This window comes from Megachile rotundata, chromosome 2 (assembly GCF_050947335.1).
Source record: "Megachile rotundata isolate GNS110a chromosome 2, iyMegRotu1, whole genome shotgun sequence".
In the NCBI taxonomy this organism is placed as follows: domain Eukaryota; kingdom Metazoa; phylum Arthropoda; class Insecta; order Hymenoptera; family Megachilidae; genus Megachile; species Megachile rotundata.
Window position 1 is genome coordinate 18,527,357 of NC_134984.1, and position 18,158 is coordinate 18,545,514.

Below are 18,158 nucleotides of genomic sequence, written 5' to 3' on the forward strand. Positions count from 1 at the left end.
TTTACCATAACAGTTCGTTTTATTTATGCGTTATTTATGTGCCATATACGGTTATTTATGTGTTTAATTCCGATCCGACGACGAAGTTTGAGGTTACACCCATGAGATGCGATAAAATGCTTAATAGCACATAACTTCACGCGAGAGTTCTCCTTTAAGTTTTATCTATTTGCGTGAATTCTTTACGGACTTCTGAACAATTTTGATATTCATCAGTGGTATCGTGGTTATGTTCGTGGATGCACGATTCTTAGAATATGAGAGAATGTCGTAGTTTTAAGTTGTTGATTAAGTTTTTTAAAAATGTTTTATGTATGTAGATATAATCTGTATAGGTTTATTAGAAAATGTACATACGTGATACTCGTACACATGTGATACCTGTACACATATGATACTTGTACACATGTGATACTTGTGCACATATGATACCTGTACACATGTGATACTTGTGCACATATGATACTTGTGCACATGTGTTACTTATGCACATATGATACTTGTGCACATGTGTTACTTATGCACATATGATACCTGTACATATATGATACATCTGCACATGTGATATCTGTACACATGTGATACCTGTATACATATGATACTTGTGCACATGTGGTACCTGTACACATATGATACTTGTGCACATGTGATATCTGTACACATGTGATACCTGTACACATATGATTCTTGTACATACGTGATACTTGTACATATGTGATACATATGATACTTGTACACATATGTAACTTTGTATACTTATACATTAATATGAAGAAGAGTTATGATGACGTAAGTGAAATTATTAGAAATACTTCAAATACATAAAACTGGTATGTTATTACATAAAACTGGTACATCTCACAGACTCACCTGTACTGTTACACGTGCTCTATTAAAACAGATGATCAACGGAAATGATTTATCATTTTAATAAAACTGCTCATTTCTCAAACCGGCAATTACTTTACTATCACTTTTACCTTCTTCGACTAGACCGTAGCTAAATTAGAAATCTCACTAAAGACTGTAACTTCCAATTAATGTTCAAATACTAATTACAGGACCAATATTCAAACCTTCTAAATATTTCTATCATGTGTCTGTTTTAATAAAAATATCTACTTTGAAAAGCCCAATATTTTTACAAAAAATAAACCAAGTGTGTACGTAATTGTAAATGTTCTTCCATAACTAAATAAGGTATGAGTAAAGCTTGAAGTGCTTAATAAAAATCCCTGCGTAACATAACTCACATTAGAACCTCGAGCTATCAGTCCAGAAAGCGACACAAAGCAAAAGAATACGTTTTCTCGAAGACACTTTCTGTGTCTGAAAGACAGTCACACTTTGCGTAGGTAGACGAGGAAGAACGAAGAAAAGAGAAGCTGAGGATTTACATGCGAGAAGAGTAAATCATAAGCCAAACAACAGAACCCAGAGCCACATATTCTGAGCAGGGGCGAGGTCTTTCAAACTGATTCATTGCTTTGAAACGATTCACCGTGTTGTTCAACGTGAATCCTTGTTAACTGGGGACGTTTGTATCAACTTTACAATTTTTGCGTTTTTCAATTTTCAAATGTACGAGTTCTGATGTTTTTAGATTTTCAAGTTTTCAAATGTTTGACATTTTACATTTTTAAAGCTTCAAATGGGAAAACTTTCAAATTCCAGTGTTTCCAAGTTCTCAAATCTCCCAATTCCCAAATCTCCCAAATCCCTAAATTTCCAAATTCCTCAAATCCCAAATTCTTAAATTTTCAAATTCCTCAAATCCTAAATCCCTAGATTCCCAAATCCCTAAATTTCTAAATTCCTCAAATCCCAAATTCTTAAATTTCCAAATTCCTCAAATCCTAAATCAATAGATTTCCAAATCCCTAAATTTCCAAATTCCTCAAATCCCAAATTCTTAAATTTCCAAATTCCTCAAATCCTAAATCGCTAGATTCCCAAAATCCCTAGATTCTCAAAATCCGTAGATTCCCAAATCCCTAAATTTCCAAATTCCTGAAATCCTGAATCCCTAGATTCCGAAAATCCCTAGATTCCCAAATCTCTAAATTCCCAACTGCACAAATTGTCAAATCACTAATACACGATATCGCAATATCGAAATCCATAAATCGGCAATATATCGAGCGCCCACTGTAACCGTAGCGAATCAAAAGAGAGAGAGCGGTTTCCGAAGCCTCCCACGGCGCAGGAACGACGTCTTAAACAAGGTTTCACGCACGCTTGCATTCTGGTACGCGAAAGAAGAAGGAACTCGCACACCTTTTCGATTATTAATCGCCACGTGGCCGAGTCATCGTAATTCATCCGGCCAAACGAATCTCACGTGCCTTATACCGGAACACGGTCACGCGCGATCCAGCCGATCGATCGTTAGTCGCCGTACAACAACGTGCGCCGCTTATTGACGCGGGCCCACGATCGAGAAATTATCACGCTCGAAAACGCGATGCAGCCTCGATCCACCGACCACATGGAACACGATTATTATTCCGGCCGAACCGTCGAAGCATCTTCTCTGTTTTCTTCCACCCCGCTTGGATATTTGACAATTCAGGAATTTGAGAGCTGAGGGATTTGGGGATTTGGAGATTTGAGAGCTGGGGGATTTGGGGGTTTTGGAAATTTGGGAGATTTGGGATTTGGGATTTGGAAGATTTGGGATTTGGGAGATTTGGGATTTGAGAGTTGGGGGATTTAGGAATTTGGAGATTTGAGTGCTGAGGGATTTGGGGATTTTGGGAATTTGGGAGGTTTGGGATTTGAGAGTTGAAGGATTTGGGAGATTTGGGATTTGGAAGATTTGGGATTTGGAAGATTTGGGATTTGGAAGATTTGGGATTTGGAAGATTTGGGATTTAGGGATTTGGAGATTTGAGTGCTGAGGGATTTTGGGAATTTGGGAATTTGGGAGGTTTGGGATTTGAGAGTTGAGGGATTTGGGGATTTTGGGAATTTGGGAGATTTGGGATTTGAAAGTTGGGGGTTTGGGGATTTGGAGATTTGAGTGCTGAGGGATTTGGGGATTTTGGGAATTTGGAAGGTTTGGGATTTGAGAGTTGAGGGATTTGGGGATTTTGGGAGATTTGGGAGATTTGGGATTTGAAAGTTGGGGGTTTGGGGATTTGGAAATTTGAGTGCTGAGGGATTTGGGGATTTGGGGATTTTGGGAATTTGGGAGATTTGGGATTTGAGAGTTGAGGGATTTGGGGATTTGGAGATTTGAGAGCTGAGGGATTTGGAGATTTTGGGATTTGGGAGATTTGGGATTTAGAATTTGAGGATTTTGGAAATTTAGGGATTTAAAATTTGAGGAATTTGGAAATTTAGGGGTTTGGGAATCTAGGGATGTTGAGAATCTAATTCCATAAAATTACCAAAACTGCTAAAAAGCATTTTATTTAAAAAGCTCTATCAAAACAAAAATGATAAGCTTCTACGAATCATACTATGTATCACAAATAAGTACTCGAAACAAACTACTCTTATTTAAAGCGCTTGAAAAGGGTTCGACGAAGGACATAATGTTCGCAGTAATGAGAAGATTACATAGACGTTTGATGAATGGAACTAGTTTCGCTTTAATGCAACGTTTCGCTGTTACGTTGCATTGAAATGCGCATATAATTCTCATCGCGAGTGCAACTCGCGCCTGTCATATTAGTTCCAGTTAATTTGCACGACGAGTGTGTCTCGATATGGAGTAACGGGCTCAAGCTCGAACAGTATACTGTAGCAGGAATACCAATCGCCATAGATCATTTCATGAGATTCTACTTGTTTAATATGGACGACCGTGTGGGTTTCTGCGTGTAGGATGCTGCTACTATTACAAGAGAAAGACATTAACATGCTAAATTCTCATTATTTTATTTCCGATGGTCAACAGCTTGTTCATTCTAATCCTAATTGATTCCACGATGGAGAAACCTGTGGTACTTATATGGTTCGACACCCGTTATCTGATCGTAACGATCCTTACCATTAATCAATTAATATTAAATGTATCACCATGTCTTTCTTCTATTTTATTTTCATTTCACTTTCTTTTTAAAAGTGCTTCTTACTTTATTGCTCTTTTCATTGCATTTGATTATTTATCTTTTTTCACTGCATTTCGTATTATTATGTATTTTGTATTATATTTTATTGTGATTCATTTTATTTTGTACTTTACTGTATCCCACTGTTAATTATGCTTAATTAAATGAATTAACGAATTATTTCATTGTACTTCATTGCACTTCATTGTATTTGATAATAAAATATACCTCAAGTAAAATTGGAACATTTTACTAGTTCAGTAACTTGTTCGTCAAGATTAAGTTTGTCACACGAATTTAATTAACATGATACATAATTAGTCAATGAGAAAAGGTGAGCTGACCAGACAGTTCGTGACGTTCGAATGTTCAAAGCGGTCAGGATTCGTCAAGCACGTTCCACCCTGTCGCACCCCGATATTTGGAAACAGGTGACTCATGCGATCGGTCCCTATACGGACACCCCTTGGATTTACGAGTGTCTGCGAACGTGCACCTTCTACTAATGGGTCCACAATTTTTCTTCCGTGCCGACACCCCCTTTGTACGCCCCTAAGTCTCGAATTTCTCGATCGATATCTTTGCCCATTTTCCAATTCCATCGAAAACTACAAAAATGTACAAAACATTAAAAATTACAAAAATGTATAAAAATATAAAATGAATAACTTGCTCACACGATTCCTCACGTGGAATGTTATTCGACAGAATCTTCCTAATTACCATAATTGAAAATAAATTCAAGATCCATCATTTTGAAGGGTCGTGTAAATCTAGCGTTAAAGTGGTCCTCTCGTTACTGCGCCGTTCCAGCAGACATCTTGTGCGCCACGGGCAGTAACCATCTTCGGTGATCTGTCATCGTGCAACGGAGGTAGCCGACTTGACGAACGAATACAAGAAGCAAGAAGAAGACACGGGGCCGACAGTCGTGGATCTTATAATAGTCGGGACCCGCGGAAAACACGTGACCGGAGCGAAATGTTATTGTAGGAGGCGGTGTTAGTTTTACCGTTTGTTAACTGCTAGCAGCCCGACACGCGCTCGCCGGCTATTTATAAAGAGCCGAGGAACCGTGGCACGGGAACGAGCCGGCTACTACGTGTGTGGCTTCGCGAACGGAGATTGACGCGTGCGAGGAAAGGATCAGGAAAACGGACGTGAGGAAGGATTCAAATCGCTGTCAAACTTTACTTTTTTTAGGTCAGATGTCTCTGAAAGGTGGATTCGTGGTTTGGTTAGCATTTCATAACCTACGAATTTCAAATACTGTAATTTTCAAGTATGACAATTTGCAATTTTTCCTATTTCTGAAGCACCCAATTTACAAGTCCCCTAATTTCCAATTTCTTCAATTTCCAAATCCCCCGAATTCCAAATCTCCCGAATTCCATATTCTTTAATTTCCAAATCCCCCAATTCCAAATCTCCCGAATTCCACATTCCCCAATTTCCAAATCCCCCGAATTCCATATCTCCCGAATTCCAAATTCCCCGAATTCCACATTCCCCAATTTCCAAATCCCCCGAATTCCACATTCCCCAATTCCAAATCTCCCGAATTCCAAATTCCCCGAATTCCACATTCCCCAATTTCCAAATCCCCCGAATTCCAAATCCCCCGAATTCCAAATCCCCCGAATTCCAAATCCCCCAATTCCAAATCTCCCGAATTCCAAATTCCCCGAATTCCAAATCCCCCGAATTCCAAATTCCCCGAATTCCAAATCCCCCGAATTCCAAATTCCCCGAATTCCACATTCCCCAATTTCCAAATCCCCCGAATTCCAAATTCCCCGAATTCCAAATCCCCCAATTCCAAATCTCCCGAATTCCAAATTCCCCGAATTCCACATTCCCCAATTTCCAAATCCCCCGAATTCCAAATCCCTCGAATTCCAAATCCCCCAATTCCAAATCTCCCGAATTCCAAATTCCCCGAATTCCACATTCCCCAATTTCCAAATCCCCCGAATTCCAAATTCCCCGAATTCCAAATCCCCCGAATTCCAAATCTCCCGAATTCCAAATCTCCCGAATTCCAAATTCCCCGAATTCCACATTCCCCAATTCCAAATCTCCCGAATTCCAAATTCCCCGAATTCCACATTCCCCAATTTCCAAATCTCCCGAATTCCAAATCCCCCGAATTCCAAATCCTCCCAATTCCAAATCCCCCAATTCCCAAATCCCCCGAATTCCCAATCCCCCGATTTCCAAATTCCCCGAATTCCAAATCCCCTAATTCCCAACCTCCCCAACTTCCAAATCCCCCAATTTCCAAAACCCCAAATAACAAACCATCCAAATCTCCGAACTCCTCCAAATGCACCGGGTTCCGAAAACCTTGAATTCGGCACTGTAACCCTTCGAACACGAGACGAGTATCCCGCGGTGTTCCGAGATCTCCAGAGGAGGATCTAACCTCTTTGAACGCGTTGATTTATGCACCAGCCGACCGACTCCCGCGCCCTTTGTTCGTTAAGGTCGCAGACAACCTTTCGGCGGTCCCTTAACGATCGAACGAGCGAATCGAGATTCGGTCGGCGGGTAGTTATGCAAATATACGGCTGGTTAGATCGTTCGGAACGGTTCCCGTTATATAATGCTAGTTCGACTGGTCGTTGTCTTTTTTCCGGCGAGAAACGTCTCGTTGGGCTTAATTAGGACCACCGTAAGGGCCGTCCGAGATTGGACACGTTTTTGTTCCAGCGTACGGAGAAATAACTATATTTAGGGGGAGAAGAGGACGATGATGTGGCGAGATAGATGACAAGGGGAGATTTTGGTCTTTTTTGTCGGACGCTTTTGGTGGTTTTAGGGTGGGACGCGTGGATGTTTTGTACGAGTTTTCTGATGGAATTTCACGCGATCGTTTTATCAAACGGAGTCAAAGGCTTATCGGTATGCCCCAGTTTAGTCTTCGGAGAATCGTATTTTCCGAGAAATCGACGCGGTTACGGCTCATGGGTCGATTTCTGTTGACCCATTTGGCCAGCAAAGTGTGAGAGACACGCTAAAACGTGCATCAACGAGAATGTAATTCGCGGGGAAAGGAAATTAACGAGTCCTTTTGGCAACGTTACTCGAAAACGCCAACACTCGATTTAGACTTCCATTTCGATCTGTATGCACACGTTGTAACATGTGCACTTTGCACTACACACGACGTTTTTTTTGCTTCAAACTTAAAAACACACAAAAATCTTCTGACCCCAAAATTCAGTATCTTTAATAAACTCATACGAAGTTTGCCACGTTTTTCCAATCGTAAAAGAGACTTTGAAAGACCTACAGAATGATTCTTACAAACACTAACAATAAAAAAAAAAAATAAAAATCTGTTTGGTAATAGAAGGATAAGAAATTGTAATAAAAATTTGGGTTCTATTGTTGCAGGCCGGAGTGATGCGATCCACGCAGGAGTAAGCGAAGCAAGCTCTACGATGGGACTCGTTCGACGGACGAAGCTGCTTCCAAGCCGAACGATGGCGTCCCTATTACCGCTGCTGCTGCTCGCAGCGTTACCGAACGCTCGATTAGAATCAGCAATCAGTCCAGTGAGTAACGTGGGCTCGGTATCGAGCGGTTCTTCGTCGTCCTCTTCGTCCGCCTCCTCTTCGTCCATGGTGGGCGTCGTGTCTAGCAGCGGCACAGGTTCCGGCAGCATAGTAGGGTCTGGCAACAGCGTGGTCGGGGGTGGCGGCAGCAGCAGCAGCAGCGTCGCCGGCAGCAGCGGTGGACACTCGTCTCTAAGCGGTGGAGCGGCTAATGGAAACGGCAGATGCGAGGAGATCACTATTCCGATGTGTCGCGGGATCGGATATAACCTGACAGCGATGCCGAACGAATTGAATCACGATACCCAGGAAGAGGCTGGCATGGAGGTGAACCAATTCTGGCCGTTGGTCGAAATCAAATGCTCGTCCGACCTCAAGTTCTTCCTGTGCTCGATGTACATACCGATATGCTTGCCGGAGTACACGAAACCGCTTCCAGCATGCAGAAGCGTGTGCGAGAGAGCGCGGGCCGGTTGCGCGCCGCTGATGCAACAATACGGATTCTCCTGGCCGGAGAGAATGGCCTGCGAGAGATTACCCGCCCACGGTGACCTGGAAAATCTGTGCATGGAACAGGACAATCGCACCACGACGACCGGTTACGGGTCCGGAAACGGGGGCGCCGCGAGCAGCGTGCCCTTACCGGCCGCAGCGCCACCGCGTCCGACGAGGCCATCGAAGAAGACGCAACCACCGCGGTGCAAGCCAGGCAAGAATCAAAAAAACTGCCAGCATCCCCCGGGGGAAAGGGCGAGGGATTGCACGTGCCGGTGCAGGGCACCCCTCGTACCCCTGGGGGCGGGGGGCACGGTAATTCCGGGCCCGATAAGCGGCAGCAGCACCGGCAACATCGGCAGCGGGGCTGGACTGGCAGGCATGGCCGTAAGTGGGGGCATTCCGGCGCCACCGATAAGCATCGCTCGGAACATCATTCAGGACATTGCCGGAGTACCGAATTGCGCGCTCCCGTGTCACGGGGCGTTTCTCACCCCCGAAGAGCGAGGTTTCGCAGCCGTGTGGCTGGCTCTGTGGAGCGGCCTGTGCGCCGCAAGCACGCTCGTGACCGTCACCACGTTCCTGATCGACACCCAGCGCTTCAAGTATCCTGAGAGACCGATAGTCTTCCTCTCGGCCTGTTACTTCGTCGTCTCGATCGGCTACCTGTCGAGGAGCGTGTTCGGCCACGAGGAAATCGCCTGCGACGGTCCAGCGTTGAAGTCCGGAGCGCAGGGTCCCGGCGCCTGCGTAACCGTCTTCCTCATGATCTACTTCTTCGGGATGGCGTCGTCGGTCTGGTGGGTGATCCTCGCGTTCACCTGGTTCCTGGCGGCTGGACTGAAGTGGGGCAACGAAGCCATCGCGTCATACTCCCAGTACTTCCACCTGGCAGCCTGGCTGGCGCCCACGATACAGACAGTGTCGGCCTACGTAGCCGGGGGAGTGGCCGGGGACCCGGTAGCCGGAGTCTGCACGGTAGCACCGGAGGGAGTACGTTCGTTCATCCTGGTCCCGCTGTTCGTGTACCTTCTGCTGGGGACGAGTTTCCTGTTGGCGGGATTCGTGAGTCTGTTCCGGATTCGATCGGTGATCAAGCGTCAACCCGGAGCCAAAGCGGACAAACTGGAGAAGCTGATGATTCGCATCGGCGTGTTCAGCGTTCTGTACACGCTGCCGGCCGGAGTAGTATTGGCATGTCACATGTACGAGACGGCCCTAAGAGACGAGTGGCTCGGCTCGTTGGCCTGCCCGTGCGGTCCTCGGACCAGGCCTCTCTACTCCGTCCTAATGCTCAAGTACTTCATGGCGCTCGCGGTAGGCATCACGTCCGGCGTTTGGATCTGGAGCGGCAAAACCGTCGACTCGTGGAAACGTCTGTGGAGGCGCTTGTTCGGAGGCGGGAGCGCAGGAGGAGGTCACGGAGGCGGTGGAGGCGGTATGGTAGCAGGCGTGACAGGCGTCAGCGGGGGTATCGGCAGTACCAGTATCAAGGGCGTCGTAGGACGTGTCGGAGTGCCGTATCCTCCGGCACCGGGCCCGGGGAGCGCGCTGCTACCACCGGGCAGCGTAGCGAGCGCCTCCCAGCATCATCTTCATCATCACGTCCTCAAACAACCCCCTCTGTCGCACGTATGACGTCACCAGTCGGCGGGAGGCGACATGAACACCGCCGGCTGCGACCAGCAGCAACAACAACCACAGTCGGTGCAACAGGAGAGGCCTTCCGCCCTTAGTAACTACGGGCCCATTTAGCCCTTCGCCTCGGCCTCGCGCAGGCACACGCCGCACACGGCGCCCCATACGGCGCCACATACGCCGCACTCGGCGGCCACCATATACTCGAGGAGGTCGCTGGCGTCGACCACGGGCCCACTCACGCCCGCGCACGGACTCGCGCCCTCCTACACCCAAGCCACCGAGGTGTAAGTCGATTTTCGAACACGACCTTGTCCCTGTTGCGACGCTGAAGAGGAGCCCGGGGAACGACCACGCGGTTCTCGGTACCTCCGTCGATGATTCGCGACGGTGCTTCTCGATTACCCGATATACGTATTAGCCCGTACGTGTCTTTTCCGTGGGTCTCGAGTCGCCATCTTCGCCGTTTTTAGTCGTCGTGTATCGACGCTGCGGAACTCTCGGAACGCCGAGGGGCGACGGTCAGAAAATGGCGCTCGGGACCATCCGGTTAGGGAGATTGTGATGTTCGCGTGCGGATCGAACGAGTGTCAACGAACGAATGATTCGAACGAATGCGGAACGAGTGACTGGTCAATTTTTATTCGTATCTATCTGTACTTTTTTCTTACTTATATTAATACCGTAGCGGAGCTCGTACAGTCCGCATGTCCGTCTAACGTGTATCGTCTCGTCTATTTATCTAATCTAGCCATTAAACTGAATATAGGTGTAAAACACGGTTTTTCTAGATATCGTACGCGGCTACGGCGGTGGCCCGGCATTCCAGACGCGCGTTTTTTGTAATTTTGATATTTTAGTCACTAGTCGAAAGGTCGATAGGAGCCGAGAGCGTGCATTTACGACGAAACGGTCGACCGATCATCTCGACATGGTTCACGGACAATGAAAGTACATACTCGTACCGAATACAGGTTCACCGCCATCGATCGTGCGAAAAAGGTACGACGAGCAAACTCTTGTATAGCGCATACGTTTTAGCAATGAAGAATGCTGAGAGGCGGATTAAACTAAGCGAGGTAACTGTAAATATCATTCTTAGATGTTAGGTAAAAGCGCTGTAAATAAACTGGATAAGGAAAACGGTCATCAAAAACGATCGATAATCGATCGACGCACGAGATGCTCGAAGGTGTACAGATTGCAAACGCGATCGCGACGAACGCGCGTTCCTTGTTCCATTTCTATCCGAATCTTTTCTGTCCGTGGAGCTTTAGTCTTTCGAGGAGGATCGCAACGGACATTCACGAGCGACAGACTCAATTGGTTACGTAACCCGAGAAATCGATGGAACTCTCTGGGTCGAATGGATATTAACCCGGCGGTTGACAGGTGAAATTCTATTTCCAGCAGTCTCGGACGAGTATGACGTCCGCGAGACGTGTACACAATAAAGTCCCTCTATATTGCCGAAAATTGCTGAACTCTATAATGTAAAAGTTTTGAATAAGAATTCGATGCATCTGGTAGCCGGCGGGTTAAAACGAACCGGCGAAAAAGAAAGTGCCGCTAGTCTTGCCACGGACGAAGGAACGCGTCGATCGAAGCGTATTTCGCGTCCGGAAAGAGCGTGATATAAATATACATACGTTATGTACACATACAAGTTAAACGAGCCACGTAAATTTTACGTGTCGTACACCATTTTTTACCGCCGAACGAGAAGCCCCCAACCACCCTTCACCGTTTTATATATATATTTACTCGTACGTACGCGTCTCGAACGTAGCAGGGAAAAATGAAAAAAATAAGAAAAAAAAAAGAAAAAAAGGTACAGAGAAGCAACACGATTCCAAACGACACCTGTTTTTTGTACTTCGTATGATTTTCCCTACAAGGGACTCATACATCTACGCACACGTGCATACCATCCTTACACTCACATCAGATACAGTATGCATACACACACGTGGTAGAAAAACGGTAAAGGATTCTGTACTCCGAGTAAATCGTAGGTAAAGGGAAGGGTGGTGGGCAACGGAGTTGGGGACAACGGTGGGAAAATAGAGGAGGGTACGTGGAGGGTATTGACTTCTCAATTTTTTAATTTTTGAAAGACTGAATTTTGAAATTTGTGGTTTTATTTATCTGAGGTTCTCGAGTTCCAAGTTGTTAAATTTTTAGATCTGTATCTCTCGATTTTTTAATTTCCAGTTGCCTACTTTTTGAACTTTGAAATCTTCATATTTGCATATTCCCAAGGTACCAAATCTTCTGTGTTCAATTTTATATTCAAGTTATATATCAATTTATAATTTCAAGTTCCTAAAGTTTCAAGTCTCGCAAATTTCAAGTTTGTAAAATTTCAAGATTACCAAATTGCAAGTGCTCGTAAATTAAAAATGTAAAAGTGCAATAAGGGAAAAGGTAGACCAGTTGCTCCCGACTCCACCCACCACCGTATTTTCACGCGTGTATGCCACGTGGTCTAGAGACACGGCAGTAAATCCGACACATAAGCGAGCAGATCGTTAAGCACGTAAATATATATATAAATATATTACAGATACGTATAAATATAAATATATATATATAAATAAATAAATATATATATGTTCGTGGAAGCGTGCGCGGGACCTCGAGGCGAGGACGCGCTCGCTTCTCCGACGCGATGTCGATATCTCACAATTTTTATAATCGCTGACGGGAAGAAAACCGGGAAGGATAAAAAAGCAATTCCCTGTAACGTTTCTTATCTCGTCGACTCCCGGGACATCACGTGAATCGGGTCGCGTGCGAAACCAGGATTCCTTGGCTCGAAATGTACGGCAAACGAGACCGTACACCCTTTCGCTGCCGTTCGTCCCTTAACCGGCGGCCTCCATTTTTCTTTCGCCGTTTTTTTCCCGGTCGTTGAAATTTCGACGGCTCACGCGATCGTTCCGCGAGATGTCTCGCGAGAGCAGGTGATGAGAACGCGGGGAAGAAAGAAGGAATGGAACAAAAGGACTGAAAAACGATAACTGCCTCAAGCAACTTAAAACGAAAGAAAAAATGAAAAAGAAAATAAAACGGAAAAGAAACACGACCCGTATCGCATCTCGGACGGTCACCCCTGCCAAACGAAACGTACACGTGTAATGTTGTAAAGTAGTGAGAGTAAAGAAACCTTTTAGTGTCACATATCACGCCAAGCTGTTACGAGCGGAAACGAACAATGTCGCGTTCGTGGACGAGAGCGATGATGATTAGCGAAGGAACGGCGAATTAAATGGCGGGAAGATGTTACGTCGACGGCGAACACCGTCGACAAAGATTGATAGGGAGTTACGCGAACGAACGCGACGATAGAGAAACGAGAGGGAGTTTATAACGACGTATTTGTAATCCACTTTTTGTCACGATGATTGTCAATAAAATTGAAGATAATGTGTGTAACGAGTGTGTCCCGGAATTTTATCCACGACGATCAAACGGGGTATGGTTTTCTTTCTGTTTCTTTTTCCGGTAGAGAGCTTTGGTGACTTAGATATTGACGTGACTGGCGCTTAATTTCAGTATGATCTGTATATCATTAGTAGTGGAGGTACAGTGGGGATTTATCGCGGGAGAATTCAACGCGTGGGAAATTAGCACGTAGAAATTTCATGGGTGGGAATCTAACACGTGGAAGTGTAACGCGTAGCTATCGCATGGAACTGTTACTTGTAAAAATCTGACCCGTGAGAATTTAACGCACGGCGATCTAACGTGGAAATGTAGCGCGTAGGTATTTAACGCGTGGGAACTTAACGCACGGTGACCTAATGCGTGGAAAACTTAATGCGTTAGATTCTAACTTGTGGAAATTTGACGGGTGGAAATCTTATGTGTTGAAATTTGACGCGTAGGAAGTTAATGCGTGGAAATCTGATACGTGGGAATTTAACGCGTCGGATTCTAACGCGTAGAAATATAACGCTTGGAAATTGAATGCGTAGAGAGTTAACGCGTGGAAATTTAACGTGTAGGAATCTATCGCGTGATTATCTAACGCGTGGAAATTTAACATGTAGAAATCTATCGCGTGGGAATTTAACGCATCGAATTCTAACGCGTAGAAATATTACGCTTGGAAATTTAATGCGTAGAGAGTTTACGCTTGATTATCTAATGCGTGGAAATTTAACGTGTAGGAATCTATCGCGTGGGAATTTAACGCGTCAAATTCTAACGCGTAGAAATATAACGCTTGGAAATTTAATGCGTAGAGAGTTAAAGCGTGATTATCTAACGCGTGGAAATTTAACGTGTAGGAATCTATCGCGTGGGAATTTAACGCATCGGATTCTAACGCGTAGAAATATAACGCTTGGAAATTTAATGCGTAGAGAGTTAAAGCGTGATTATCTAACGCGTGGAAATTTAACGCATAAGAATCTATCGCGTGGGAATTTAACGCATCGGATTCTAACGCGTAGAAATATAACGCTTGGAAATTTAATGCGTAGAGAGTTAAAGCGTAATTATCTAACGCGTAAGAATCCATCGCAAGGGAATTTAACGTGTAAGAATCTATCGCAAGGGAATTTAACGTGTAGGAATCTATCGCGTGGGAATTTAACGCGCACGAATCTACCGCATAGGAATTTAACGCGCACGAATCTGCCGCACAGGAATTTACCGCGCCCTAACGTTGAAATTCGACACGTGGAAATATAATCCCTATGTAACGCGAGGGAAAGTAAATTGCTGAAATAAAAGCACCAGTAACGTCAATAGTGATAACACCTCAATCGAAATAAAGTTCCAAAATAGTCTCCCTCTATTTTTCTTTTGTGCGTTTTCCTCGTTTATTGGCTTTTATGTTTCATTCTCCTCTGGAAACACCCATAGATTCTTTCTGGGTCCGACTTTAATGCTCGCCGCCATCTTTGTACAACTTTACGTTGCCATAGTAGTTAATCGAGTATCCGACGACCATATCGTTATACATATATGCATATACTGAAATCAAAATTGTATACGATTTTTAATATACTTTATTATTATTTAAGTTCCTTGCGTTTATTGCTTGCCTTTCCTCGATCCTTGCAATAGTATTTTCTTGTATTCTAGAGACTCTTGTTAGAAATAAAGATTCTTGTTATTTCTGTACATGGCAATTTAAAACATTACATGACGTAACGGTAAGTTATTAAATAATTTATTATAAACAAAAACAGTCTCTCCAAGTAATAATTATGGAAGATCAGTCAAAAAGAGATAAATAAATTATGAGGCAAGATATATTTAAAATGCTTTTGAAAGTCCCAGAAAATCTTGAGACAGTATATTTGTGGACACAACTTTCGAGTGTTTAAAATTGCAGAAAATGCTTACTCTTCCTCTGGAGAAAATACTCGAATCATAATTGTTTAAAGTCCGAAGTATCTTAAGTAAATACTTCCGCCGTTAGATCGCCGGTGAATATAAACAAGAGTCCTCAAGACGAACACTTCAGTTTATATAAAACAAAAAGACCCTTCTGTAAGAGCTTCGAACAAGTGGCTACATTCTTCTGTCTGGAAATTGAACAAACTAACCAAACGAAATGGCGCCGTATGCTTGAGTTACAGCTCGATGTGTTTACATTCTTAATATCGTTTGATATTTCTTGTAACGGTGGCTGTTACAATGTCAATTTTTAGATAAGAATTATATTATGTTAGAATTGCATTGTATATTTTTTACAAGATTTAAGAGTTGTTCCTCTCGTCTTTTTATTTAATTTTATTCCACCTTAGATTTTTTATTCTATCTCACATTTAGTCCCTAATTCTATTCACTAGTTCCCTCTTATACCCAGATTATGTCTACAAAAAATGACCCCCAGTAAATTCTGAAATATGAACTCCCCGAGTTTTACATCTCCGAAAACACAGACACCCAAACAAAGCTATAATATTTTACAACAGGCGAAAAGAAACATCCCTAAATCTCGTTTCGACGAAACGCAATCATAAAGCGTAAACCTAAGCCGCTCGTTGCTATGGCGAAGTGCGTGGCTAAGAATACCCCGACCGTAAATGGCTTAACACCCGAAAACTTCACCCTTTCGATGTGAAACATCCACGAAACCTCATTACACGATATAAATTCCCTTTTAACATGTTCGGTATGCCAGATGTCAAGAAAATTACATTCTCCTTTAACACGTTGTCTGCTAGCTGAATGACAGCTGCTGGAAACTTTAGATTTTAGATAGTCTTTTATTGTGTTGTTAATTTTATACATTGTTTACTTGATGTTTTATCATATTTATTAATAATAAAATGGACAAAATGGTGAAATTGTAAAATGGTGTAATGATAACGTGACAAAATGATAAAATAGTAAAATGCTAAAATGGTGGAATCATAAAATGGTGAAATTGTAAAATGGTGTAATGATAAAATGACAAACTGATAAAATAGTAAAATGCTAAAATGGTGGAATCATAAAATGGTAAAATTGTAAAATGGTGTAATGATAAAATGGCAAACTGATAAAATAGTAAAATGCTAAAATGGTGGAATCATAAAATGGTGAAATTGTAAAATGGTGTAATGATAAAATGACAAACTGATAAAATAGTAAAATGCTAAAATGGTGGAATCATAAAATGGTGAAATTGTAAAATGGTGTAATGATAAAATGACAAACTGATAAAATAGTAAAATGCTAAAATGGAGGAGTCATAAAAAGTTAACATTGTAACCTGATGTTTAATCTTTGAAAGAATATGTAAATACACACCATGTCCACTACTTCTAACGTGCAAGATAAAATATAACATAAGAGAGTCACCTCATAATTTCAACCACTAAAATTAATAATAGCCTAATAATAAATAGTATAAAATTAAAAATAGGTATTTAAACAACTACCTTTACCTGAGATAAATGAACAAATTCCTAGTACAAATCCTAAAAAAATTTTCATAATTTAAAATTTACATGGATTCAAATTTAGTCTCCACACATGAATCCACACATCATTGTAAACCTCGGTCATTTTCCTATGTACAAAAACATTTATCCGCCACGAAGAACTCAAATAAAGTTGGCCAAAATGTTTCAGCACGATAAGGGTTGTTGCGCGAAATCTCTTGAACCCCCAGGCGGCAGAAATGAATGCAAACGCAGACGGTCGGTCTCGCTGGACCCCGGTATTTACACGGGGCTACAGAATCGTCCGGTGAAAATCGCCGTTTAACCCGAAACCTAAGTAAACCGGCGTTTGGTACGTGACTCATTGCCTGCGGCGCAGTCAACACCGGAGGGGGTTAAACACCCCCGCAATCGTTGGATTTATGGGCCGCCGCTACACCTCGAGTATCAACGCCATAAACAAAGCGTATTAAACCGGCTGGACGTTTTACGGTGGCCGGAAGATAAGGATCTCCGTTAGTCATTCATTCGCCGAGTTAACTGGCGGTGCGTTGTGTTGATTTCCCTAATTGCAGCCACTCGATGCGCCTTCCGCGGCGACGACTGTTTCCACCATATTGCGGACGATTCGCGTGTCCCTGACGCATTTGCGGCTGTCATCCCTTTAATTAGACACGCGAGTAATTGATTTCATTAGCCCACGCGATTATACGCGTTCTTGTGAGACGGCGCGATTAACACGCTTGCAAATATGATTTAAGATTGCGATTGGGGTTGAGGTTTTGGAAGTTTTGGAATTTTAGGAGTTTGGGGATGAGATTTTAGGTGTTTTGGAATTTTAAAGTTTGGGGTTGAGATATTGGGACTTTTGGAATTTTAGGAGTTTGGGGTTGAGATTTTGGGAGTTTTGGAATTTTAGAAGTTTGAGGGTGAGATTTTAGGACTTTTGGAATTTTAGAATATTTGAATGTGGAGCTCTTGGAGTTCTTTAATTTTAGGGTCTTAGAATTTTGGGACACTGGGTACTTGAGATCTTAGGACTCTCGAACTTTGGAACTTAGGAAGTTTTGGGATAATAAAATTTTGGGACCTCAGGTGTTTGAGACCTTAGAACATTGGAACCTTGAGACCTTATGACCTTTTGACCTTCCAACCTTGAGACCTTCCGACCATGAAACCTTCCGACCTTGTGACCTTCCGACCTTGAGACCTTCCGACCTTGTGACCTTCCAACCTTGAGACCTTCCAACCTTGAGACCTTCCAAACTTGAGACCTTCCGACCTTGTGACCTTCCCACCTTGAGACCTTCCGACCTTGTGACCTTCCAACCTTGAGACCTTCCGATCTTGTAACCTTCCGACCCTGACACCTTCTGACCTTCTACCTTCAGAATCTTAAAAAGCACTGAATTTTTCTAAATTTTAGCAATGTATAATCTTGCAATTGCAAGAAAATAATTCCCAAAAAGTCACCATTACGTCTTCCCTAAAAATTGAAAGGGTTTAAAGTGCAGAGA

General features: G+C 43.3%; 1 protein-coding gene across 3 annotated transcripts in view; it reads left to right on the forward strand.

The window, feature by feature from the left end:
* The window catches only part of fz2 (frizzled 2), a 141,892-nt gene extending 127,106 nt beyond the window's left edge, over positions 1-14,786 (forward strand). For all 3 annotated transcript variants that reach the window (XM_076529017.1, XM_076529018.1, XM_076529016.1), the window contains exon 3: positions 7,458-14,786. In XM_076529017.1, the coding sequence (XP_076385132.1) occupies positions 7,505-9,751 (2,247 nt within the window). In that variant the 5' untranslated portion in view covers positions 7,458-7,504 and the 3' untranslated portion in view covers positions 9,752-14,786. The remainder of the gene's footprint in view (positions 1-7,457) is intronic.
* The last annotated feature ends 3,372 nt before the right edge of the window (positions 14,787-18,158 follow it).